General features: G+C 43.7%; 1 protein-coding gene across 1 annotated transcript; it reads left to right on the top strand.

Moving 5' to 3' along the window:
* Positions 1–17,050: 17,050 nt before the first annotated feature.
* Positions 17,051–24,368, top strand: LOC111865968. Its single transcript, XM_023854412.2, has 4 exons — positions 17,051–17,135; positions 20,397–20,517; positions 21,560–21,620; positions 24,088–24,368. Exons 1-4 carry the CDS (start codon positions 17,074–17,076, stop codon positions 24,228–24,230), a joined length of 387 nt encoding a protein of 128 aa, XP_023710180.1. The 5' UTR covers positions 17,051–17,073; the 3' UTR covers positions 24,231–24,368.
* The last annotated feature ends 3,513 nt before the right edge of the window (positions 24,369–27,881 follow it).

Here is a 27,881-nt window from a genome sequence, read left to right as displayed (position 1 = left end):
ATATGCAAGTCATACACAGGTCAGTCAGCTGCAATGTTCCATTACAACTTGCCAAGTGTTGACCATATTCACTTGCATAACTTTGTCGATTGCACAATTCCCTTCACATAACTTGCAGTTCTGGCCTAATGTGTCCATGATTACATACTGCACAGTTATACAAATGTTGTACATATTTTGGAATGTTGGTACTCCTGAACATAATACAAAAATCTTGAATTATCGAATTTTCCCAAATATAAACAAACCCCAAAAGAGAACTTTTCCCTGAAAAGTGTATTGTCTTCAAATTAAAAAGAATATTTCATGAACTTACATCACTAAGTACATAAGAACGGTACAGGATAAGCAAGTTTCATGTACTTCTGTATTGTTATGTTATTTAAAACATCTTAGTCACGCAATTGTACACACATATAGTTCCTCCTCAAATGGAACTTATGAGAAATAAAACTGATTTGAAACAAAATCGTTTGTGTGTGTGTGTGTATAAGTGATAAGTTAGTGTAACCTACAAAAGAACAATCTTTATTCAAAACAAAGAAGATACACGACATCATCAACATTTGCTTTTCTTACGTTTATTAAAGACGCAACAGGTTTCAAACATTTCACGGGTCATCATCAGGCGTACAAAGCACCGGTCTGAGCTGTTGAGTTGCGATCAATTGTCGTCATATTCATGGAATAAGGTTCTTATTGTGTCTTGGAGTTAAATGAAAATGGAAATATATAACAAATCTTTGGCAAAAATTAGAGCTAAAACCTGTATGTTCCTGTTCCACTTGGGATTTGTGGCGGACACACAACTGATGAAGCTGCAGAGCATGCAGAACACAGTTCTCCGCGCTATTGGCAAGGTCAAGGCTTCTGACGATGGTGTATAATACCCAATCATTTAATTAAATTCAATTATATAAGGACTACGAACACATCCTTCAGCATATCTGAATAAGCATTTAATTTCTTCGTTTAATTACACAGAAAATGTAAACGTGGATATTCCCGTATCATTTACAATTCCTTAGCCCAAATGTATCTATTAATTCTACACTACATACTTTACAACCCTTCTTTGGTTATGTGCACTGAATTTCGGTACAACAGGGTGACACAATTAAACCATATCTGGGAAGAACTCATCACCTACTTTCCTCTGAAAAAGATAAGGTTCGCATAGAAAACAAAACACAGGGAAACACAGACACATGGGCAGCAAGGTGATTACATAACAATTTCTTCTTTAAAAAAAGGCTAAAAACTGCGACGCCATGAGGACGTAGGTAGAGGAGGTATCCATCCACATATTCATATACTCGGCCCTCCATTGAGATGGCCGGATTCACATCCCGGTCGCTTTACCCCTGATTCCACTGGCTAAGACCATATGGAGAAGAGAGAAACTGTTGCCTATCCCGGGAATAAAACTCTTATTCCTCGGCCGTCCAGTAGGTACAGCAACTGAATTATCCTTATAACATAAAAATTCAGAAAATCAAACTCCCGAGGCCCTGCATCAAGCCACTGCTTCTAACCATCCTTACGTCTTCATTTTCCTCCGTTTTTGCAGAAGGACAAATGGGCAAGGTCTGGGAACTTCAAAACAAAGCGAAGTTCTCATCATCTCCTCCACGAAACACAGTGTTTCTCGCTTCCATGGCATTGCTAAGCATAACTCATCCTCGTTAAGTGGGTCCCTTGTCAACACGGCATGGCGCGTCATCTGGTTGCACATGGAGGAGACGAGTCGGTGACCGTCGACGAGGGGTTGTCCTCCAGCTTGAAGGTTTGACGTGAAACTAACAACTCCTCACAGTAAAAAAAAAATTGTTGCGAAATGTTACACAGGGCCTCAAATTTGGGAGGGCTCTTTGGGTCCTGGTCCCGGATAGGGACAGTAGCGGGGCTGTTGTGAACGTGGCAATGAACTTCAGGGTTACATAAAGTGTTTGGTAATTCTTAAGTAGCTGAGCAAATGACAACTTCTCAAGAAGGATTCAACTACACGGTGCTAGTTGCTTATTTAATTAGGCATATTTAATTTGCTGTCCCACTTGGGAGTTATTTCAGTTCTCTGATCTGTTTAAAAATTCGAGCAACACACGTCCACAAGGCGCGGGCTGCCTTTGTGCCGTCTGTACACACACTTCTGGGCAACTTCGAAAGGAATAAACTGTTGAAATATTCGCACGGGAACTAACAAGTGGTCAAACTGTCGAAACATAATTTTATTCTTTCTTCTGTATTGTGCAGAACTCAAAGGATTAAACCGATATATTATCTGTTCACAGTCACATTAAACTGTATTTATAAATGTAGATTGCACGAAATATATAATCACGTGCTAGAGTCTGACTATAGATGCAGTTTGGATTGGTAATCGGATATAGTAAACTCTTTGAAAACTCAAGTCCTCAGTCACGTTGCTTGGCAGCGGCTTCCAACAGTGTAGCATCCTTTCTTTCTGTGTCCAGCGGCTCCTGTCCTCGCTGGCTGGACCCTTTCACCTGCAGTTCCCCAGTTGACCTAACTGGCTAACAACTGCCAAAATAACTCACAACACACAATCGACTCCTTACGTAGCCTCTGCAAGGACAGAACAGAAATAAACCCCTCCCAACAGTTCTTCTATGGTTGCATCGCGCAACAACAGCAGGGACCGCGTAAAAAAAGCCGTTTCCCAGTATTCTTGCATTCTCCTGTTGCAGCGGGATTTCTGGGTTCGTATCTCTTGGTGGAACCTTTACCTAGCATAGGGCTATCTCAGGCTCGTAACGCAAGACCCTCTATCATATGTCCCTGCCGGAATCAGAACGCTTCTACCCCACCTTACCCTAGAGAAGACGAGACAAAGCATCTCGGTGTAACATCAGATAGAGCGTTACCCTTACATCATACAAACGGAATGTGCTGAAATAAACCTTGCCCGGCTCTCTTCCGGCACAGACATAAGTTCCGGGACTTCACATTACAGTTACATCCGCTCTAAATAAAATGTTATTAAGGGCCAGCTTAATCTGTACTGCACAATTTCGGGGCACTTTCAAAGAAATATCAATAAAGAGCTATCCCTGCAACAGGCCATGGAAGCCCATAGCATTTTGAGACGTCGAGGCTCCCATATTTTCTAGACAATCCGCTCACAGATGACGGTGAGGTTGTCAGCCTTACGGGCCGGCCGCCCTTTACCCCCAGGAGGATACCTGATACTCATTTCTGTTAGAGGCTGAGTCGGCCCCAGGGCCATAGTGAGGTTACAAGGATTGTGTCAACTCAAAAAAGAAATTCAATGACCTCATCGGGACTCGAAACCGTGAAGTTCCGGCTTGTAGCACAGTGTCCCAACATGCAACGCAAATAATTTTCGAATGCACTTTCATTCTGATTTCAGCTCGCGCCATTCGTGGTCCCCTTACAGTAGATTGCCGCTCCTAGTGTTTACTGGTAAAGGGTTAGACTTTAGTTCTGGAGGTGCTCTGTTCAAACCTCGGCTCAGACACCGGTTATCCTGACCGGGACAGTGGGGACCACGGGCATTTTTAGTCCAAGCAAAATTCTGGGATAGTACTTCCGTTGACCCACGACCGTTTCCTTCCAAATCTTCTGTAAATCTTGATTAATTAGCAGTCATTCTACTCAGTGCTATACAGTCTGCATACTGAGGGCGGCGTAAATAAGCCAACGGCCTTGTGTCCGTGGTTTTAAAGTTTTATTAATTTCACACGAAGACGGATAAAGCACAGAAAGTGAGAACACAACAAAATTTCGTGAATCATTTATACGTCACTGGAACCAATGCCAAGGGCATGTTCAGTAATTCATTTCCTTCCCAACCGAATTCTGGTCTACAGGACAAGCAAGTTGCCTATAGAAAAGGCGAGACATTTGACTACTGCGCTGAACAAGAAGACACTATGAACACGGAAACGCGTTTTCGTTTGTTTCGGATATACTTCAGCATTGCGGGAAATCCCATCTTGGGCGACGGCCAGTCCACTGCTTACTGGATGTACATGGCGACCACGGTAATTATTATCTACGGATGTTGGATTGGAGGAGTCATCGAAACTTTAAGGAATTTGCGGAGTCCTCAAGTGGCGTTCGAATGTGCTAAAGTTTACGTGCCTATTACGGCTGCCTGCTGGATAGACGTTTTCATGAGGTAAAATTTCGTTGAGTTTTATTAGTTATATCTTTTTTAATTTATTTACTTTGGTCTAGAAAAGTTTTTACCAAATCCATGTATCGTCTACGCCGTTCACGGTGGCCGAGCGGTCTAAGAAATGCACTGTCTTCGCTCGCTCGCAAGCCGGGATCGTGGGTTCGAATCCCACTAAGGGCATGGATGTTTGTGTGCGTTTTTCTGTGTTTGTCTACAGGTAGAAGCCTCGCGACGAGCTGATCACTCGCCCAAGGAGTCCTACCGTATGTGTAAGATCTAGAAAAACGGAAGTGAACGGAGTTCATGGAGGTAGGCCTAGGCCCACTGGGGCTGTAGTGCCAACAAAAAAAATGTATCGTGCATATTTCTCCCTCGCAGTTCTTCCCCATTATATATTTCCTAACCCTTTCCATTAAACATTTCATACTCAGACGTTACAATCTTCTACCTGAATATGGAGACGCCAAGTTTATTCGAAACTCTTGGACCTTTGTACCGGATTGCATGGTGTGACACTCCAGACGGGACTAAACTTCATATTACGGGTTGATACTATAGTAAGTCCTTGATTAACGTTGTTTCGTTTTGCGTTCGTGCTGTTTCCATACCAAGGCTCCACACAACGTCGCGTTAACTCGTTATTACGCCGTTGTTCGTTCCGGACTTCAAGCAAATACTGGAAGCGGAGGGTTGAAGCGACCGGCCCGCCCTCAACTTTTGTCTCTCTTCACCCTTGGCTATCCGTGAACAATATCATAATAAAAGTCAAACAAATTATTGGTTATTGTATCATACTGTAGCCTCTAGAGCTGTTGCTATGCAACGACCGCGAATTGGGCGGATTTCCCTGGGCCGTTTCTGGACAACAGCTCGGCAACCATGTTCCCGTACAATACAAGAATTGTGCTTCCTAGTTGGTCCGTGCCGATATTATAAGCAAGGGACAAATTTAGAGTTTATTTCGCTACGGGAGTCTCTGAAGAAAGGGTGAAGATGAGGAATCTTCCCTGTTAGAATCCGTTGTCAGGAAACATGTATTAACGGACATCAGAACACTACACTTTGTGTTTTTGTGAACTGTAAAGTGTGGAAATAAGCATACACTTATAGTTATTTGTGGTCACGGCCTATAAGTGTTCAATAAATCTATTCACCAATCTAAACCCTGAGGAACCTAACCTTCTCAATCCCTAAGTATCGTATGGTAAAAATGGATCCGCTTAAAGGCGGTTCGCGTAACGTCGCAGTTGGCAAGAACTTAACCATAACTTTAAACGTGGACTTGACGTAACGGGAAAACGACTTTCTGTGAAAAATTAAGAAAAATCCAAGCTCCTGATTTATATTCAGGAGACCCACCGAAGTTCCTGAGCTGGTTCAGGAAACTTAGGACAAATCCTTAATCTCGACTGGACTCAGTTTGTTCCATCTGTTCATGCTGCTTCGCTCGCAGATTTCTTGTCTTCTACCCTGAAGATGGAGGGAAAACATTCCCATGAAGCGTCGGTTAACAAAATATCCACTTGGCGCCACATCTCAGAAGACTGCTTTCTTCATAGTCACCGCCGTGAAAAACTCAAGTTTTACATCCTTTATCTCATCTGTGATATTATTCTGAACAAGTGGCTGACAGCTACACCGCAAACATCAGAGTATCTTGGACCGGAAGCCGTGCGCTCCCTCCAGCCACCTGTCCGTCCCGGACCCTCAAGTCGGAGCGCTCTTCCCGCTTTCCCACAGTCATGAAATGAATGCAAACTGAGTTACGCGTGTGATATTTCGAGTAGAAAAGAACTTGTGTTTGTTCTGAGTTGTGGCAACGTATTGCCACAATTTTGGGTGAGTGACTTTAGACAGGGTATGAATTGGATGAAATCGGTTTATCGACCACTTATATACACCACTCGGAACTAAACCTGAAATACAGACTAGTGTCCTCAGGTTATGAGTCTCCACTAACCGTTTCCTGGCAACGGCTTCTACTGAGGGAGATTCTTCAACTTCCCAAGCTCAGGTCCTGTTGTCACAGCTGCCCGTGCAGAACTTTTGTCCACTGACAACTTAACTAAGTGGGTACCTGGCTGGCTGCCACTTCACAACAGCCTCCTACCTTTTAGTTCACAGGCCGACTTTCTGCTGACATCTGAACTTTCTCACTCACCAACCAGCTACTTCATGTCACTCCACTCAACTCAACTCCTGACAACTCCAACCAAGAACCAACTCCTTGCTGCAAAATGTTCTGCTTATAACTTCTTGGCAAGGACAACATAGAAAATACCTCTTCTATTGTTAAGCTGGTGACCGTTGCAGCCAGAACGTGTTCACCGAAGAGTTATTACATACATGTTGCATAACCCCATCGTTCTAACCTTGCGTGCATATTTCGGGCGTTACCTAGCAGTTTACAGCAAAGGCCCTACATGTCATAGTACAGTTTCACAGGCGTTTACGAACGGGAAAAATAGCGTCAAGATAAAAACTTCTCTGTTACAGAACCCATAAAGCGACCATCCAGAAACTCCTTCTACAGACTGAACAGTTCACCTGGGAGGACCTCCCGGCGCGGAATGATTCTGGGAGCCTCACTATGGCGGGAAACATTCCCCTCATCCAGAAAGTGACGGTGTACTTGCCACGGATAATTCTCATCCCCCATAGCATCCACATGCTGATTCGCGGAATTGGGTCCGATAAACTTGGACTCGACATGTGGTTGCCCTTCGACGCCAGTTCGAGCCCAGTACATGAAATCATAGTCATCATGCAGGTTCGGGTTGGATAAATTCCGTCTGTCTACCTATTTAACAGCCTTCCTCTCTTACTAACCAGTGGTAAAGTGCAAAATTTGGACTCCTCTAAAATCCAACCCAATATCCTGTGCCAGTTCCATCCACCTCCCATCATCACAGACTATTTGTGTAGTTTCTTCCTCGGTCATGTACATGGCCGCTTTCCAAGCGGATGCACTTTTGTAGTAAGAAAGAAAATACTGTCACGTACATGAGCGTGAATATAGACTGTGACAGTCTGTCACTTTAAACGGGCTTTCTATTGGTAATTTGATTTGCTGACCACTTACATCTACACTTGCAGCTACAGGGACTTAATAAGATCCAAAAGTTTGTGACGATGGTATATTGCTATAAGTATTATGTTTTTGGACATTACCCATCGTCTTGTCTATTTTCTAAAAAAAAAAAGCCTTTTTTCTAATGTTGTATTTTAGCGTCCTGTTGCACTGATTTTCATTACAACGTTCGCGGCCAAAAGGAAGGACACATCACAGACACAGTACACACAGAAACGACTCCCATAGTGGACGAACCATACTATACGCGAGTTTGAATTAAGACATATAGATGAATAATCTCAACAAGTTTTAGTATATACAAATTTTATTACGGTTGACGGAAAATGTACTTTCTAAATAATTTTATTTAAGACACAAAATGGCAAACAATGTAAGAGCTCAGCGTAAATAACGAACCTGAAGAAGGCACTATGTTGCCGAAACATGTAGTAAGAAGTGAAATTGAGTGCACTACAAGACGACCATTACATACGTATCATGGAAGTCTTGTTTCTTTTTGAAAACACGACGTTTCGGAGACTGGATTCTGCCACCGACCTCAGGTAAAACCTACTCAGTTGAATCCAATTGATACATCTATCCCCTATCTCCGGACACCTTGGCCAGTATCAAGAAGGGTTTCTTAGCTCTCGCAGATGGTTTGTGTTGTGTTTGGTTTATAACCCTCCCAAATAAGAGTCGTGAAGGTACCCCTTACGCTAAACCGTTCGGTCAATGTTTACTAAACGGTTGCGATAATACTGCTAAGGTGATGCAATTATACACTAAAGGATATTGACACAGATTGGCCCTGCATTAAACTAGAATTTCGTTGTGTTTCACTTTCTTTTCATAGAGCGGTGAAAATGAATAGTCCTAAGTTCTAGGATATAAAGCCTTTAGTCCGCTGAAAGTCAATCGACGGTTCGTAGGAATCTTTCGTTCCATATTCGGGGATTAAGAGTAAGCCAGCAAGAAAACAACAATAAACAGGCAACGATGTTGGAAGCAGCATGTACGTTGACTTTCAACGAACTACATGGCATTATATCACAGAAGAGGGAACTCTTCATGTTTTCTCTGTGCCCGCGCAGGTATACTCAACGGTGATGTATATACATTGCTACTGGGGATTTATTGGCCTCTACGGGACCCTAGTGGCCATTTCTTGCTCTCAGCTGCAGAAGCTTCAAACAGGACTGAGAAACTTCAGGAAGGGAAGTCTGATGGACCGGGAAACTGAAAAGGAGGAACTTCATGAGTATGTACGACTTCACCAAAATATTCTGAGGTAAGGTCTCATTTGCTATAAATCGTGTCACTTCAAGGACATTCTTACTCTCCAACCAGCCAAGCATCGGGAACGAGATGAAATCTCAAACTTCAAGACCGAGGATATCATAACGTGCTGCCTGACTATGCTACAAGACAAAAGGTCCGAGTTCGATTCCTGACGAGGTCATTGCATTTTTCAATTGACCTTAATCCTTCCAGCCGCACTATGGCCCTGGGGACGACTCAGCTTCTAACAGAAATGAGCACCAGGTACTTTCCTAAGGCTAAAGGCCGGCAGGAACGTAAGGGTGGCAACCTTACCGCAAAATGTGAGCCGATTGTCTAGAAAAGAGGGAGCCTCGACATCTCACAACCCTACGGGCCGCCACAACCTGTTACAGAATAGCTTTACCTTTCCCCAACCACACCCTCACACCCTGGTCAGGGCTATAGCGTACATCATTGTCTGTATTCTCTACAGTTCAAGGGAAGTATCAGTAAGGAGCAATGGTGCAGGGCGAAATCGTGAAATTTCGGAAATGAAGCAGCTCCGATATCAGTTCCTTCACATGAATTCACCTGGGACCGAACCGAACCCAAGATCACTACTTGCAAAACTAGAATTGTCTTTTGTTGAAAGTGAAGATAGCAAGTACCTCCACAAAACGGTAACCACCTATCGATCTATACGGTGTCACAACCAAGAAAACGGCTAAACATGTTACTTAAAGGAAACAGTCTTACGTATGTGACGCCGTGTAGTTTAGTTTATGACAAACCTGTTGCCTCATTCTTCAAAAAAATAGCAGCAGTTCCACCGAAACACTACTAGCCATCTGACAAGTATGACGTCACAGCACAAAATACCGTAATATAGTATGCGCAAAAAGGCAATACTGAAACTCGAGCATCTCGAACGCGCATGTGCGTCTGTACTGTAAATTTGGCGCAAAATGTATTAGAACATCGAAACATTATTTTACTGTAAGACTTTTTGGTTTGCAATCAGTGGCTCTCGTCCCACGTGCCAGAACGTCTGACAGAGCACAGTGACAAGGCTACTAATTGGAAAACCGGTTTAAAATTCCCGTAAGGGGAAAGAGATTCTTCAGCGTCCAGGCCGGTTCTACACAATCGGTATCGATGGCTATTTAACTGAGGGTAAAGAAGCCGGGGCGTGAAGCTAACTACTCCCCACCACTTCTGTTGAAGTTAAGGATGACGGAGCTATACCTGCATTCCCCCTTATTACTTAAACTCTAACTTTTGCTTGTTCTAGCTTCATGCGAGCCTTAGAAGACACAATGAGTACTGTGGTCCTTGGTAACTTCCTCATCATTGTCGCTACCAACTGCTTCTGCGCGATTTCTGCCGTCACGGTAAGCGAAACTTCACAGAAACGTTCATACGTACAAAGACCAATCAGTGCTAATGGTCCAATTCAGAAGTGACTTGTCAGTGAAGAGTTCTGTCTTCTGTCATATTACGTGTAGTCCTCCACACAATCACCAATGTTTCGAAGAAAGTACTGTCTCCATCTTCGAAGTCCAAACACAAGCAAAGCAAACTTCCTTGAAGTACATTCTCCCGTCGGACTTCTAAACACTTTAGTGCGTCACATCCCAGAAGACAGGACCCTTTACAGTCACCGCCATGTTAACCCTAAATCTCACAGAGACAATATGTGTATTTCTCAGGTATGGGGAAAATTTCGTGATTTTCTGCAGACACTATCATTGCTATCTGCATTCATGGCTCAGCTGTGCATATACTGCTTGTTTGGAGACGAGCTCACGTGTCAGGTAAGCTACTGGCAGCTCTTTCAAGAAGCAACAAGTTACAATATTATTCATAGCGTAACACTTCTAACATGATCGTTAACTTGTGTACCGTCCCTCTAAAATAGTTAAGACTTAAGTATATAAAACGTTAATTTCCAATTTTCTCTGCAAAATTTGTTCCAAATATTTTTCACCTAGATAAATATTTTTGAACTTACGAGTTACACATTACAAATCATTGTTGCAAACACTAAGTCGTCTCCAGCCAGCAGTGACTACAACAGCTGTTCCCTAGCGACGGATCCCAACAGTGGAGATTCTTCAGCATCCCGCCCTCAGGTACTTCCTCTCTTGCGTATATCCCGCAATTGAACTTTAATAATTATCAATTCAACTACGATTTCACCTCTTCTTAGTCTCCTTTACAGAGATCAATTGAACTGTCAACACTCAGCTGATCGGATTCTTAAAACTGCCTCCTTTATAACCCCTCAGCACGGACCACATAGATAACACCGTTCCATTATTCTTTGTCGCGTGTTCGTTTCCGCGGGAACGTGTTTATAGAGCCGTTGCTCAGAAAAGGTCGTTTGATCATTCGTCTATTGCATAGAAACGGCTGTATTTGTTGCTCCTTTCGAGATCTCTGCCTATCAACGGCTCTATACAACACAATATCAAATTTTATGGATAGCCTTTCCACAGTTCTCGAATTGTTGCAGGGCAATTCTCGTCACTTTTGGTTTCCAGCGCGCCACAAATAAGATTCCATGTTCACTGCCCCTAAACTACTAAAGAAACCTTCGGTAATAGGCTCGGAAGGTCAGTCTCTGCTAATGGAAATGTTCCGCTCATGTATACTGTCCTGAGTTCGTTTCATCCAACTTCACAGCGCGCCCACTCAACGTTCTGTACATCCTTCCATCACTTCACTGAAATTCCATGTTATCATTCATAACGGGGCTTCCTCACCAAAATTATAAATACATTCTTGAAGCTGTCCATTCGTAAAACGTTGGCTTGTTTGCCTCCTCCGGACATAGAGGTGACTCTACAAACAACGCCCCTTCTGGGCAACGGCTCGGTAAACACGTTGCCGCTGCAACGAATTCGCATGCAAAAATACTTACTTTTCGATACAGGGTATTTTCCATGTAGTCCGTGCCGACATGTCATAAGCAGGACAGCTGGAGCGGGGTCAAATACCTCCACTGTGACCCTGCGAGTCGAAGGAGGCGATGAAAAGGGAAGTCTCAAATATGAGACAGTAAAATATGGTCGCAAGTCCCGAGGGACTCGGACCCGAGAAACACTGCGCTGGCAAGAACCAGCAGCATATTCAAAAGGCAGACCCGTCCTCTCGTCAGAGAAAGTGCCCCACAAAAACAAGACCGTAACTGTCAAACAGTAATAATTATCTGGTCATAAGCCCCAGATGTGGCTCGACACCAAGACAGATTGACTGACTGACCGTCAGTCGCAATATGACTTTGGCTTTGACGAGCTCAGCTGTAAGTAATATTAGCCAACGGGCAACGGCGTGAGCGTAGAAGTTGAAGAATCTCCAGTGTTAAGAGCTGTTACCAAGCAACGGCTAGGGAAGACTATAAAAGCATGGAGAAGATTTAGCGTGTAATGATTTATAGAGTGTGTGAATCAGCGATAGTGTCATAGTTACTTTTACTTTCGACCAGTAATTGCTCAACAAATCTATTTATCCCAAACCCAGTCTATAGTGACACATGCCCCTGGCATATCAACTCCAAGGAAGAAAAGCCGCATTATCGTTCAGATGTTAATGTTATATATAATCATACGTAACTGCAGGTTATGGGAAGGGGCTACTCCTTATGTGTTTCCAGCAATTTCGTATATTATAAACAGCCGATATAATGAGTACCAGTTTTTCCTCACTTCTATAAACGAGGATGCACTGTTCGTTGCCCAAGTTCGACAAGCAGAGCTGCTAAATGGAACAACATTCTTTCCAATTTCAGGCTGAGAATGTTAAGCAGGCTATTTGGGAAAGTGAGTGGGTGGGGGCACCCATTTCGCAACAGCACACCCTCAAATTCATGATGGCTGCAGCAAACAGGGAGTTTGCCCTCACAGCAGGTGGCTTCGCCCCTTTGACACGACGCAGTTTGGTCATGGTGAGTCATGAGCAACAATTACTTGGTGTGAGAAGTTAGGCCGTATTACGATCTAAAATTTTTCAAAACTCCATGGGCGACAAGAGTTGTACTTGGCAAAAAAATATAATATTACATGATGTTTTGTGTGGGTGTGAAATCTGGACCCTTACAGAAAACCAAGAAAATAAATTCTGGGTACTTGATAGCAGAGTGGTGAGTAGCATATCTCGGCGTAAGACGGAGATTGTGACAAAAGAATGGTGAAAACTGTATAATAAGGAGCTTCATAATCTGAACTCTTCAAAAAAATATTACAACTGTGACTAAATTACGTAAAATTGAACGGGCCTGGCATGTAGCACGAATGGGAATGACGAACACTTCGTACAGTACCGTGACATGTAGACCAATTGGCAAGTAATAGTTGTGTAAACACGCGACACTAAAGAATTGAAGAATCGTTTTATATGTGGTCCGTGCCGAGGATCGGCGTCGACCTGTATATTATTTATATATATTTTTAATCAGTTTAACATCTAAAATCTTTTACATTATGATAAATGACTTACTACTGCACAAAAGACAGACCTGTACTACAGTTAGACAGGGCGCCACACAATAACAAGGCTGTAACTTTCAAAGAGGAATAAATACCTCGTCATGAGCCCCACATGGGGCTTGACACCAAGATTGACTGACTGACCGTCAGTCGGAATGTGACTGGCTTTGACTAGGACACAGTCCTGAGATGGCAGTTAGAAGAGTAGGAGGTTGGTGTGAGATAGCCGTCAGCCTGCGAGGACGTGAGCTCGGAAGCAGAGGAACATCCACTCTTGAAAGACGTTACGAAGCACAGCAGTGAAGATCGTGACACTACTCTTTGTGTGACAGTCATCTCTAAACCGCGTCTCTAGTCACACCACGTAACAATATTATGGCTGGAGGTGTAGGAGATCTTGGTATTGGTATTTAGAAAAGGTTGTGTGAGGGTGTGAGCTGGATTCATCTGGCTTGACATAAGGTCTAGTGGCAGGTTCTTCTGAACAAGGAAATGAGCCTTCGGGTACAATAAAATGGTTGGGATTTCTTACCAAATTGAGCAACTATTACAGTACAAAGAGTTTTGCTCAAATGAGTAAGATGACTGTTCTTAGGGAAATACAGATAGGAAAGGAACACTCTTCTGTTGCGATTTACGTGCGCCAGCTAATTAGTTTCTGAATCTATTTCAGATCCTTATTGTTCTGTTGCAGGTTCTGAACCAAACCATGTCGTACGTCATGTTCCTCATCAACTTCAGAGAAGATCCTGGCCAAACGTATGTAGCACCATGAAGGCCACTGAATGGGGCAATCGGGTTGCACCTTCGTTCCACCGCGCAAACGCAGAGTAGCCCATCCAATTAGGCTGATCAAATGATCAGAAATTATTTTACTGCACACAAAAAGAGAAATTTCTCCTCATGTGTCACATTAAATCGATATGCGCACTTACTGCACATGCGCGTAACCATTTAGGGTAAAGTAGCTTCAGCCGCAGCGTAGATTCCCTTTCTCTGGTTCAGAGGTAAAGGTAAAGTTGTCCCTGTACTTAATTAGTTAGGCACCACGCCATGAAGGCGTATGGGGAAGGAGAAGTATAGCTTCACATTTCTTGACTTCGACACTAGATGGAGGTTACTGCTCAATTCCACGCTCTGGTCGCTTTATCCCAGGCGAAATATGTACTTCTTAGACAGGAGCTTGGATGGGTCCCAGAGCGAGCCTGGACACTGTGGAGTAGAGAAAAATCGCATACTTCTACCAGGAATCGAACCCAGGCAGTTCAGTCAGTTGATATACCGACTGAACAACTCCGGTTCCCTTAAATTATTCAGATTTAAAGATTTTCGGGGGTATAGACAATAATTTTCCAATATTTCCCCGGAGGAACATCCAGAACTGTTAAATCACACGTTCCAGGCAGTCAACGCAACTGCCCCATTTCTGCCTGTCCATTTGTACTGAAATCTTGCATTTAGTGAAATGTGGGGAACACGCCCCTCCTGGAGTGGAGGTACAATGTTGCCACATTTACTTCCGCATTATTATTGAAATCCATGCAATTATCTTAGGGAGACCCCATATAATCCGTGCTACTAGAAATCACTCAATAAGCTGTAAACAATATAATACCATCTAATATATGACGCCGTATATGTGACGACGTATCAACGTATCCGACTTCCACCCTGAAGATGGAGGCAGTTGGTATCCACCTGTGACTTCACTGTACCACAAATCAGAAGACCAATACATGAACCTTCACTGCGCACTAATCGATTTAATTACATGCTTATAGTACAGCTATCCACGCCATGAAGATGTAAGGAGGAGTGGAGGTATGGCTCTACGCTTTCTTATCCTGTGCCATGGATGGAGGTGAGTGGTCAGCTTTATGCTTTGCCCTGGAGAAACAAGCTCCGGTACGAGGTTCTCAACGCTCTACCCCACTGGGAATCGAACCCGAATTCTTCTGAAATCCAGCTTGTAGCCTAGACTCTCTACTAACGGACGTATAACACCACTCTCCTAGAAAATATGTAGTAACTATCTACTGAAATAAATCAGAAATTCTGAGCAATGTTCCAAATTTGTTCTTCCACAATCAGTTTAATGAATGTGGTACTATTCCTGATGCAGAATTGCATCATCCTTTACACAGAATGCCCCAGGATGAAAGGTCAATATTCAAGGAGGTCACAGTATCGGTCATTCTAAGCAAAAAGAGTGTATATGTACATCTGTCCTATTCCGAACGGTTTCCGGGACAGAGCTATTTCACGGCACTGTACACTGTACAGACGAGCAACACGCCATGTCCTCACACGAGTTGCACCGAGATAGAGCTATTTCACGGCACTGTGCACTGTACAGACAGCAACACGCCATGTCCTCACACAAGTTGCAAAGTGCATTGATGTTGACGGTGGAATTTTCGAAAATGTATTAAACTAGGCAAACTGTACCAACTTTCTCACTTGAACAATAAATACCGGTATTAGAAACAGTACGTAATGTCTCTTTCTTATAAACAGCTTTGGAACTGCACAGTGAAATAGCTCTATCTCGGAAACCGCTCGGAGTAGGACACATGTACATGTACACTTGTTTGCTTAGAATGACCGATACTATGACCTCCCAGAATATTGACATTTCCTCCTGGGACATTCTGTATATAAAATCCTTTCATATATCCAACTGCCGCAATTTCTTTCTCCCTGATATAGTTGCTAGGCGGCCGTAATCAGTTTTATTAAGGAAAAGAAGTTTATGTAAGTTTTGAGGATTTCACGGCGATGACTACNGCCTACTTCATATATAAACTAGCGCTTTTAACTTCCCAATCATTGCAGCTACTGCTCTCTGTATTCGCAACGCAATTCAACTGCCCTGAAGATGGAGGCGATATGTTCCTCCGAAACGTCGGTTAAAACCAAGAATACACGGCGCCAGATCCCAGAAGACGACTTTCTTCAAAAGCGGTTTATGTTCACCGCTTTCTGTCCCTGTGACAACAGATGCCAGACATGAAATATCACCATTCTGTCGATTCCACAAAAATCTCGTCTCCAAGCGGATTACGTGACTGTTCCTTTAAGTCACACTGGCTACTATACACTACTGTTTTAACAATCAAAGTTTCTGCGCTCTGCCCACAGGGTGTATTTGTGTGTTCTGTAAGGTTCTCACAAGAAACAGCGATACAATCATCCCTGGGCTTAAGTAATTAACCGCCATGCTGTGAAGACGTATAGGGGAGAGGAAGTATGGCTCCCCATTCTTAACCTTGACACTAGATAGAAGCAAGCGATCAAATTCACGCCCCGGCCATTTTACTCCGTGGGAAACAGGTCCCCATATCGATTGTACAGCAGGCTCGGCGAGTTCCAGGGCCGGTTTGTACTTATGGAGAAGAGAAAAATATCTTGCCCTTGCAGGGAATCGAACCCCCGGCTCCCTGATCGTCCAGTAGCCTAGTCTCTATACGGACTGAGCTATCATAGCTCCCTTATTTTCTGCGTATGTGTTAACATTTAAATGCTATACAAATTAACGGGGAGCCGGGATAGTGCAGTCGGTATAGCGACTGGCTACAGGCTGGAAGGCCGAGGGGTCGGAGTTCGAGTCCCGGTAGGGTAGCGCAGTCGGTATAGCGACTGGCTACCGGCTGGAAGGCCGAGGGGTCTGAGTTCAAGTCCCAGTAGGGTCAAGATTTTCTACTTTCCACGTTGTCCGGACCGGTTCTGGGGCCCACACAGCCTCCTATACAATGGGTACCGGTAGATCTTTCCCGGGGGTAACGCGGCCGGGACGTGAAGCTGACCACTATCCTCCAGCTAGTGCCAAGGTCAAGAATACGTGGATCTCAACATCCATGATGATCAGCTGCATGACATATGGCGTGGTGGTATTTTATTTAGAAAATCACCACGTATCACACCCCAAGCAACAAAAGGGTTTATCATTAGTTGCGTCTTGGGGTCAGAATGCATTATGGCAAATAGACGTTTCACACCTGCGATGTCACGTCACAGCCTGTACTTCCCCTCTGCCGACACTTCCGCCAACGGGAACAGCGGACACTGATAAACTCTACAAGGGGACAATGGAACGAGGAGCCGCTGTAGCGAGGCCAACAGTTGGACTGGACTTCTGCTACAGCAGTCAGTAAGTACTAACTTTGCAGTTGCAGACTCCAACTAACATACTAACTAAATCCATGGAGCCCGCAGAGACAGGGTAAGCTCGGATCGGAAGGTGATTAATGAATGTGAAGCGATTTGTTTCATTCTCGTCCGTCACACTAGTAAATATTTTTTTCCTTGGCACTACAGCCCCAGTGGGCCTAGGCCTACCTCCATGAATTTCTCCGTTCACTTCGGTTTTTCTAGATCTTACACATTCGGTAGGACTCCTTGGGCGGGTGATCAGCTCGTCGCAAGGCCTCTACCTGTACACAAACACAGAAAAACACACACACACAAACTAAACATCCGTGCCCTGAGTGGGATTCGAACCCGCGATCCCAGTTTCCATGCGAGCGAAGACAGTACATGCCTTAGACCGCTTGGCTACCGTGACCGGCCACACTAGTAATTACATTAGTAATAACATCACAGCGCGCCACAAACACAAACAGGACAACATCAAAGAACCCCCTTCTCGAGAACAAGGGGGCACACTTTCGGCCCCCGTCAAGAGAAATAAGAGGGACGACACGAACCTGCTTGGTTTACGAATTCCAACAGAGTCTTAACAAACCAATTACAAGTATTTTAATGTATTGGAACAGCCGCTGTGGTTGTAAAGACTTTAGATTTTATACCCAATTGTATATTATTAATATTGTATGTATACATTTTAACGTTCAGAACATGTATTGTAATAGTAACTTCCAGCTGTATTGATGTAAAGGTGTCCTTCTGATGATGGTCTCTGAAGACCGAAACATGTAAGGGCATAAATAATTGAAATAAGAAAAATCTTCACCAGTCGCACTGGATGGAACTGTTTAACTCTTCATGAATGCGAAGCGGTTGGTGTAATTAGTCCTTCTTGAGAAGCTAACAGTTACTCAGCCACTAAACAAGTTCCCAACATTTACGGAACACCGAAGATTCATTACAGTGTTCATAGGAGCTTGCTACTGGTCCCCATTCTGAGCCAGATCAATCCAATCCGTACCATGCCGTCCTATCTCTCTAACGTCCATTTTAATATTATCCAATCACCTACGTTTTGATCTTCCTAGTGGTCTCTTTCCTTCTGGCTTTCCCACTAATGTTCTAAATGCATTCTTCTTCGCCCCCTTTAGTGCTACATACCCCGCCCATCTCATCCTCACTGCCTTGAACACTCTAATTATACTTAGCGAAGTGCACAAGTTATGAAGCTCCTCATTATGCAGTTTTCTCCAACCTCCCGTCACATCATCCCTCTTCGGTCCAAATATTCTCCTCAGCACCCTGTTTTCAAACACCTTCAGTCTATGTCCCTCCCTTAATGCCAGAGACCAAATTTCACACCCATATAGAAACTCACGCATTCCTTTGATCCAATAATTTTGAGCATCCTTCGTCGAACCATTGGTTATACTTGTTCAATTCATAACAACCTACACTCCCTTTGGAGTAAATTGTTATATTCTCTTTAACAGTTACCCAAGCTCTATTAATATCCACCTAAATGTCTAGTTTTCCAAAGCAACGAACCTATTTGAGATTTCAACACGATACTGCTCTTTACCCTCTGCCTCGTTTAATTTCTTGAGATTGAACCTCGCCATATGAACTGTGTGTGATGTTTGTTTGCTCACTGCCAGTCTTTCCCTTACCTCTGCCACCACCAGGTAGTGGTCAGTATCACAATCTGCTGACCTGAATGATCGGACATCAAGTATACTTGAATGCCATCTCCCATCTATCAAAATACGATCAATTTGATTGTGCGTCTTCCCATTAGATGTCCAATTAATTTTATGAAGACATATTTCATAAATAAATAAGGTAAGGTAAATTTGTCCCTGTGCTTAACTAATTAAGCACTACGCCATTAAGGCGCATGGAGGAGTGGTTGTACAGAGCCAATGAGTGGTCAGCTTCAGGCCCCGGCCACTTTAACCCCGGGAAAAAGCCCCCGGTACCCATTGGGTAGGAGGTTGGGTGGACCCCGGAGCCGGTCTGAACGACATGGAGAAGAGAAAATTCTTAACCCTACTGGGACTCGAACTCCGACCCTTCGATTATCCAGCCCGTAGCCAGTCGCTTACCGATTACTCTATCCCGGTTCCATAAACAAAAAAACAAGTAAATAAAGGTAAAGTTGAAAATGTTTATCTTCTGGGATATAACGCCGTGTAGTCCGTTGAAAATCAACGTGTCGGAGGAACATGTCGCCTCCATCTTGAAGGGTGAAGAACAAGCCAAGCCGGAAGTCACAGTGACAGTAGGTGGCAAGCACAGAGGGGAAGTAGTCCCTGCGCTTTATGAGTATATGTGGGGAAGTTTCGAGCTATTAACCTTGACACCACAAAGTGAGTGGTCAGCTTCAAGTACCGGCCGCTTTAGCCCCCCAGTACCCATTGTATACAAGGTTTGTTAGACTCCAGAGCTAGACTGGACGCTGTGAAAAGAAATGCCTGTGACCCTACCGGGAATCGAACGCCAATTCCCCTGTCACCCAGCCAGAAGCTTAGTCACTTACTGAGCCACATCGCCTCTAATTTTATTTATTTAGACCTATTTATTTATAAATACATAAACAAGCCACGTTTACGTTTACGAAAACATCTCTTGCCTTCATTGTTTCCCATACCTCAGAATCGTGTTACATGTCCAGCCCCTCTCATCCATGATTTTTTCGCCGTTATAATATTTGTTAGAGAACAAAAATTATGAAGTTCCTCATTATGCAATTTTCTCCGGCCACCGATCACTTCTTTCCCCTGCTAGGTAAAAAATATTGCCCTCAACATGTTCTCAAACACTTACAACCTGCGTCATTCGTTTTGGGCGAGAGACCTACTTTCACGCCCACACAAAACGTCATGTAAAATTATACTTTGCGCCAAGTAAAATACTTTTTCCTTGAGATGTTTCAAGCTTCTGGTTCCTTAAGGTAAGACAAAACAGCAAAAATTCCTTTAACGATTTAATGCATAAAATTCAGCTGAATAATATTTAAAAAGTAAGTTCCTACCTCACAAAAACACACTACGTTTCCATTACAAATACCAAACAAATAATTCTGCTTACAGAAATAATGGCTACCTAATTCAAAGGATTGTATGAAATCTAAAAGTATTCTCTGTGGACAAAATAAATGATTTCTTAATATTAAACGAGGTGTTAAATATCGTAACCACTTTGCTGCATAGGGTAAGTGCCCATTAATTTATGCGTCCTCTAAGTGGCCCTGTATGTTTTTCAGTTCGCCATTTTCCACGATGTCAAGGGCCGTCATGTTGTTCAGTGTTGCCACTCTGACGGTGGCAACTACACTAAAGGAAGTTTCCACCAGCAGACCGATTTGTCATGAGGCGGGGAAAGAGGTAAGTATGGACTGAGTAAGCAATGAAAAAATTATCAAATTATAAAGTATCTGAGAACAGTGTGGTCGCATTTTACGCGAGGATGCTTTCCTGAAGACCACGCATAATTCAAGGCAAGTAAAGTGATACTATACTGCCACGTGACTGAGTGTCTGTAGAAGGGGTTTGGATTGGTAATCAGATTCATTTGAAACTTACATTCGTAACTACAAATAACTACGACAGTCTCACTGAGTTACACAATCCAAAGGTCACTGTAACTACAGCACACATGAAGCCTTCTCAGTCTTCACTAGCCGTTGCTTGGTAGTGGCTGTCAACGGCGAACGTTCCCTTTCCTCTGGGTTCCCGAACTATCCCCACCGTCTGCTACCAGCTTATCACTTCTCACAACTGCGACTCGCAACTCACACAACCAACTGAAGTAAAAATTATGTTAGGACCGTCGGTCAGTCGGCGAATCTGCCTTGGTGTCAAGACCCCATCTGGGGCCCAAGACAAGATTTTTATTACTGAGGGATATTTGCTGGGCTGTTGATGTGGAGCGCCCTCTCTCAAGAGAGGGCGGGTCTGTCGTTTACAATTGCTGCTGGCCCTCGCCATGGCACTCAATCTAGGATCCGAGCCCCGCGGGACTCAACCATATTTTCCTGTCTCAGATTCGACACTCCCCGAACCTGGACGGCCAGACACTTCAGGTTGGGGGAGTCTCGAATCTGAGACAGGATTTTCAAAGCAGATCATGCCTATCTTACGTATCTTATGCTACAACGGCAGCTGAGTCGCTTGAACGGTCGTAAGCTTGACCACCGTCAAGTTTAAGCCTCTGTATATGAGACAGTACTACTAGCCCCGGCACGGACCGCACTGAAAAAGTCTCTTCCATTATTGCGTGCTCTCTAGTTGCCCGGGGGGAAAAAACGTGCTCCCTAGCAATGGCTGTTGTACTGTTGCCTGTTATTTGGCAATGGTTCTGCATGTCACAGTATGATTACCATAGTACAGCCCATGCTCACAATGAAATCCGTGACATATGTTGCAGTGCCCTGCATCTCCAAACTTCTGCTGTAACGGCTGCTGTAGAAATGGTGTCTGCACAACATGTAAGTAGCTTATTAGAATTCAACAGAACTAAGCATTTTGATGACTGTTCTAACGACAGTCATCCATTATTCAGATTGTAGTCATCTATGATATGATACCATGTATCGCGGTAGACGATTGNTATGCAATTTCGGGCTACCATAGCAACGAGAAGTCAACCGTTAACACGTTGCACACTATGCAGTAAATTACAAAGGATCGAGAAGTCAGTCTTTAGTTTCGGTGTATCGGGTATATCGTGTGAGTATTAGTATTTGTAATATTTTGGTATGGTTATATTAAGTGCAGTATAATGCCATGTGTACGGGGGGTATGCGTGGCGAAAATGACGGGTTCTATGTCGGATGAATGGCTTTATTAGGCTTTTCTATTAACAATTACACTTGACTACAGCAGTTCAAACATAGCGAATCTCTCACTGTTGTCTGGATCTTGCACTGGTGTCTAGCCTCTAGTCTTTTCCTCCCGTTTGCATCTCGTTGGAACTCCGCACTCAACAAATCCTTTTTTTTTTCGGTTCTTTCAATATTTAATCTCTTCTCTTTCTGTATTCTGATCACTTCTCTCGGCCTGGATATTAAACACTCCGCGCAACGGTACACGTCTTCGATTTTGCGGTTATCACCGAAACGTGTCTTTCTTTGCTGTGTGAACAAACTTTACCTGTCCGTTGCAACGAAAACACTTCTGTGCGCGTTGCCTAGGAATCGATGTCTATGTCATAACCTCGGAGACGTGTTTCAACAAGCCGTTACCTAGCAATGGATTTAAATGTCACAGTACCATATAAAAAATACGAGTAATAGTAAGTAATCCCAGCAAGCTGGGCTGAGCCTCTCCGCTTGCGGCCTGATTTACATGCTCTTCGGTGGCTGCGTCATAGCTCAAGCGGTTAGTCTCTGGTTTCCCACCGCGGTGGCCCGGGTTCCATCCCGAGTCTGGTTAAGTGGGATTTGTGGTGGACAAAGTGGCGCTGGGGCAGGTTTTCTCCGCGTACTTCGGTTTCCCCTGCCAATCTTCATTCCACCAATTGCTCCACAATCACCCTCTCCTGTCATCTGGGGCTGGTACAATAGGCCAGAAGTGGCCGCAGTACAAGGGACTTAGTCCCACCCTACTAGCAATAAAAAAATACATGCTCTTCAACCCTGAAAAAGGAAGCGGTATCTTCCTTCGAAGCGTCAGTGATATTCTACCCGACTACATGACATCACATTCAAAAGATAGTACTGTTCACAGTGAGGCTGTGAGAATTTCAAATCCAAAACACATTCTTTATTTCTTCAAAGAAATTTACCCAGTCACATGGCTCATGCTGCGCTGAACAGCAGGAAGATAATATAATTATCGATTTGATATGATCTGGAAGAAATCAGCTGAGTTCAGATAACTCATTCAGTATAGTGACTAGACTACGGACTGGACGATCGAGGAATCAGGGTTCGATTTCCAACAGACTCACAGAGTTTCCACTCCGCTACAGAATCGAGAAAGGGCCTAGGGTTAACCTACTCTCCTATACCAGGGATAAAGCAGCCGGTGTGTAAGGCTGACCACTGACCTCCATCTAATGCAGAGGATAATACTGTGTGGAGCTATACCTCCATAGATTTAATGATATTGTGCATAATTATTAGCGCAGCCTCTGTGGTCTAGAGGTCAGAGTTCCTGGCTACAGATCTCGAGGTCCCGGGTTCGATTCCCGGCGCTACCAGATTTTCTGTGAAGTAGTGGGTCTCGAACGGGGTCCACTCAGCCTCGTGAGCATAACTGAGAAGCTATTTGAATGGAAAAGTAGTGGCTCCGGTCTAGAAAACCGAGATTAACGGCCGTGGGGATCCGTTGCCCTGACCACGCGACACCCTCTATCCGCTAAAATTGGCACTAACTTCGCTGTTAAGGGGCGGTCGCTCGATCGGTATAGTTCGCTTGCAGAATAAGGGGCACGGAGTTTGTTTTTAGTTTGTGCATAATTATTAGCATTGGGACAACTTCAAATCGGTCGTGGTCCGTTTTGAATTACTCTCCCGTAATTTATATGTAATAACTGAGGAATAACACGAAAACTATCAGTTGGAATAGCCGATCACGTAACAGAGATTCGATTCCGGACCCGTTGAATAAGGAACAGGACTGCCAACTGCTGACAAGCGTATTCAGTGTGACAAAATCTCTAGTACGTAATGTATTCTATATGGTATATAGTATATGGTATATGATGCACGGAATTTCTTGTTAATCGTCAAAGAATTTGGCCCGGTTGTCGTTCAATCCACGAGATAATTTCCTGAACCTACATGGTCAAGATGGGGAGATAATCATTAATTAACCAACTACAAAGAAAGATAATCTCTTTTCAATGAAGAACCGCCATTACGCAGACCTCCTCCTTAAACGCTAGGGCCTAATTAGCATTTCTCTCACAAAAGTTTCGGTAGTACCATCCCATCGTTTCTTTGTTTTCAGATGACGACGATCCTGAATACTGCGCCAACAATCCTTGCGCCATTGAGTACTGTCCCCAGGGACAGGAATGTCACGTCGCAGCTCAGCTAGAGTGCTCTCGACCGCCCTGTAGGAAGTCCACGTCGTGTAAACCCAAAGCATAGCAGCACGAAGATCAGTGTCAATGCATGATAGCTTATGGTTTAAAACTTTACAGGACACTGGTAACTACATAGTATATGTACCACGTCCAACGTTTATAAGTACTTTTTAAGGGAATAAAATTGTCAGAGTCAAAGTCAGAGCTACTTTACCATTAGCAGTTTACTGCCAATCAGTTCGTCTTGGCGTCAGGCCCCTTGACACCCACGACCAGAGACGTTTTTCCCCCCCAACTGCACTCTTGCAACGCAGTTTCCTCAATTTGCGCTGCCGCATTTAGTAACATGTGTTCAGGCCGTGCAATAGCTCAAGCGGTTAGACGCTGGCTTTCCAACGCGGTGGCCAGTGTTCGATCCCGGGTCTGGTCAAGTGGGATTTGTGGTGGACAAAGTGGGGCTGGGGCAGGTTCTCTTTGAGTACTTCGGTTTCACCTGTCAATCTTCATTCCACCAATTGCTCCACAATCACCCTCACCTATCATCTGGGGCCGGCCGCAGTACAAGGGATTTAGTCCCACCGCACTAGCAATAAAAAAATGTATTCAACTCAGGCTCATAACAATTCTCGGAAATTGCGGTTGCGTTGCGGTTACCAGTTTCCTTGGTGTGCCCTCGACCTAAGGGTGGCGAAGCAGTTGGTGAAATATGAGAAGCTTACCCTGGACGGAAAGCAGATCTGAACCTCAACCAGGATACAGAGTGAGCCTGAAATACACGCGACATTTAATAACACAGACTATGACTGACAAAAGACAGACCAGAACTCTCGTCAGGACAGGACAGTATCTTTCATATAAAGAAAAAACAAATCNCTGGCCATAAGCCCCAGTCGGGGCTCGACACCAAGACAGACAGACTGACTGACCGTCAGTCGCAATGTGACTTTGACTTTGACTTTGATTCAGGAGTAGTGAGGATTGAGCCAGTTACGAAAAGTGAGTAACGGTTAACGAATCTGTTTCAATCTAGCAGTCGCCGAGTCGGGTTTTGTCGAGTACATGGCAGTGACTACAAGAGAAGTCCTTGTGATACTGCAGATGGCAGTAGTTGGGAAATTGTGAATTGTGTAAATGTAAGACAAAGAGAGGAAGTTATTATTTATTTCTCTCGTGACATACACCCATCACGTGACAATATCATAAACCAAATATGGTTTAGATGACATTTCACCACACCTCAAAACTTCTGGACCTGAAGGAATTAATACATATTTCTAATTTCATTCGTTGTAGTAAGCATAACATTCATATACACAAATAATAATATTGTAACGTGTTTGGAGTAGATATTTCCATGGTAAAACAACAACAGTGGGGCCGTTGCCTGGAGAAAACAAAGGCGTTTCCTTGGAGACGTTGCATGACAACAGAAGGTTCATTGCGTAGCAACAGCCCATTTATTCAATCATTGCCTTAGGCTGTCCCATTTTCCAAGTCCTTGGAAGGAAGCAAAACTCATAACCTTACCGAAATCCGGTAAGGACCCAAAATTTGCTCAAAATTTACGTCCGATTAGCCTCCTATCCACAACAGGAAAACTATCCCTGAAAGTATTCTGAAAAATATTCCAAAAGCACATTGAAGAAAGAGGTCTGCTTAACGCAGGCCAGCTTGGTTTCCGTGAACGTCACAGCAAGACACTGCAATGTATGAGGCTAACAGACCACGTGGCCCTTAATTTCAATAATAAAATGTCTATGGCTGCGGCGTTCTTGGACATCGAAAAAGCCTTTGATACTACATGGCACTCGGGCTTGCTATATAAGTTGTCAAACCTGGAATTTTAGACCAGCTTAATCAAGCATACTGCATCATTTCTTTTACAAAGAAAATTCAGTGTTTCGGTGGAAGGAGAAATATCTAAGCCAAGGGAAATGCAAGCAGGGGTGCCACAAGTTCGGTCCTGTCCCCTACTCTTATCAGTATGTACATAAATGATGCCCCCTAAACAGATGGCTTTCAACTAGCCCTCTTTGCAGATGACACCTGTCTGTATGCGATAGATCGCAAAGAGCGTTCTGTGGTTAGAAAACTGCAGCGCGGTCTCAGCTCAATGGAGACCTGGTGTGAGCGCAGGAATATAAAAAATAATGAACATAAGACTCAGGGGATCTACTTCTCTCGCTGTCGTCGGCCGCCTATGTCTCGTCTTACTTTGAATGGAAGATATTTGTAAATTGTGTAAAATATCTCAGAGTAATCTTTGATAGGAGGGTTACATGGAGGTTACACATACAAATGATCGAAGCAAAGGCCTTCATAACATTTATAAAATTTTACCCCTATTCAAAAGTGAGCGATTAAGCGCTAACAATAAGCTGATCCTCCACAAAGCTCTCATTAGATCTGTAATGACTTATGCTAGTCCCGCCTGGGAATTCGCGGCAGACACTCATCTAGTGAGATTGCAACGCCTGCAAAACAAGGTTCTCCGCACCACTGGCAATTTTCCAAGGCACACACCGGTTCGCGATTATATAACAAAATTATGCAGGGAACAAGCGGAAGTCATACAAAATCATGGCAATGAAAATGTTCGCAATATTGGACAAGGAGAAGCCCCACATAGAAAGTATAAGAGGCTTAACTTGGCCCGTGCAAGTGACTAGACTGCTGTGGTAGCAAATACTTATAGAAATAGGGCTTAGTCTGCTGTACTGAGCCTGGACTGACAGAGGCCTTGTATATATTGTACATAGAATTAGAAATTAAGATTAAATTTGTAAATACATGTAAATACTGACAATGGTCTTACTAATACAGGCTATGACTGACGAATGACAGACCCGACCTCTCGTCAGAGAGGGCGCCCCAAATGGACAGGACAGTAACTTTCATATAAGAAGAAACATCTTCTCATGAGCCCTAACCATCAGTCGCAATGTGACTCTGACCTTGAGACCAGGCAGTTCTTAGGATAGTGGCGAGAAGAGCACAAGCCAGCTCACACCAGAGGAAGGGAATAGAAGTCTTCACCGAGATTAGCGGTGCAAGACGTATTACAACAGTGAATTAGGGGATAATAATCGTACTTGTACATGTGTAAATGTGTAAAAGTGTGGGTTCAATAAATAATCACTGAATCCGAAACCTACGGGAAATTTTTTGTCGCGTTACCTAGGAGACAGAAGTAGGTTTCCAGCTAACACGCAACAATACTGTAACGTGTTTTGCCACGTTCTGGTTGTTAATTGGTTTATTTAACAACCTACAAGTAAACAGTCGTTGCTAGAGAAACCCTACAACAATATGGACAGTTGCGTGTTTTCTGTATGTATGACTCAAGCTTAAATAAGGAGATATATTGAGTGGGATTTCTTAGTACCAGTTGACTGAATGACTAGCCATCACGCACAAAGTTCCAGTTGAGAATTCCGATTCACTACAACGTTCAAAGTGTTCTTCAGCCAACGATCAGTTCAACAAGCTTTTCTGTCTTCATACATAGACATCCCACACGTGTTATTTTCAAGATGAACATCATGAAGAAGATTTCAGCGAATGTTGTGCTGATAATTTTTACCACCATAGCATTGCAAAAGTTCGGTAAGTGTTTGAAAGATGTATACGTGTATTTCCGCACTCTTACAGTAATTATACGGAGATCAGTCAGTGAATTAGGGGATAATAATCGTACTTGTACATGTGTAAATGT

This window comes from Cryptotermes secundus, unplaced genomic scaffold (assembly GCF_002891405.2).
Source record: "Cryptotermes secundus unplaced genomic scaffold, Csec_1.0 scaffold4329, whole genome shotgun sequence".
Taxonomy (NCBI): domain Eukaryota; kingdom Metazoa; phylum Arthropoda; class Insecta; order Blattodea; family Kalotermitidae; genus Cryptotermes; species Cryptotermes secundus.
Note: the sequence above shows the minus strand (reverse complement) of the source record. Positions and strands in the feature narration are given on the sequence as shown.

What these genes read in the sequence shown, in the direction of transcription:
- LOC111865968 (XM_023854412.2), top strand. Translation starts at nt 17,074, where the DNA reads ATGGAACGAGGAGCCGCTGTAGCGAGGCCAACAGTTGGACTGGACTTC. An exon ending in GACTTCTGCTACAGCAGTCA is followed by an intron (nt 17,136 to 20,396) that starts GTAAGTACTAAC and finishes TATGTTTTTCAG; the next exon opens with TTCGCCATTTTCCACGATGT. An exon ending in GTCATGAGGCGGGGAAAGAG is followed by an intron (nt 20,518 to 21,559) that starts GTAAGTATGGAC and finishes CATATGTTGCAG; the next exon opens with TGCCCTGCATCTCCAAACTT.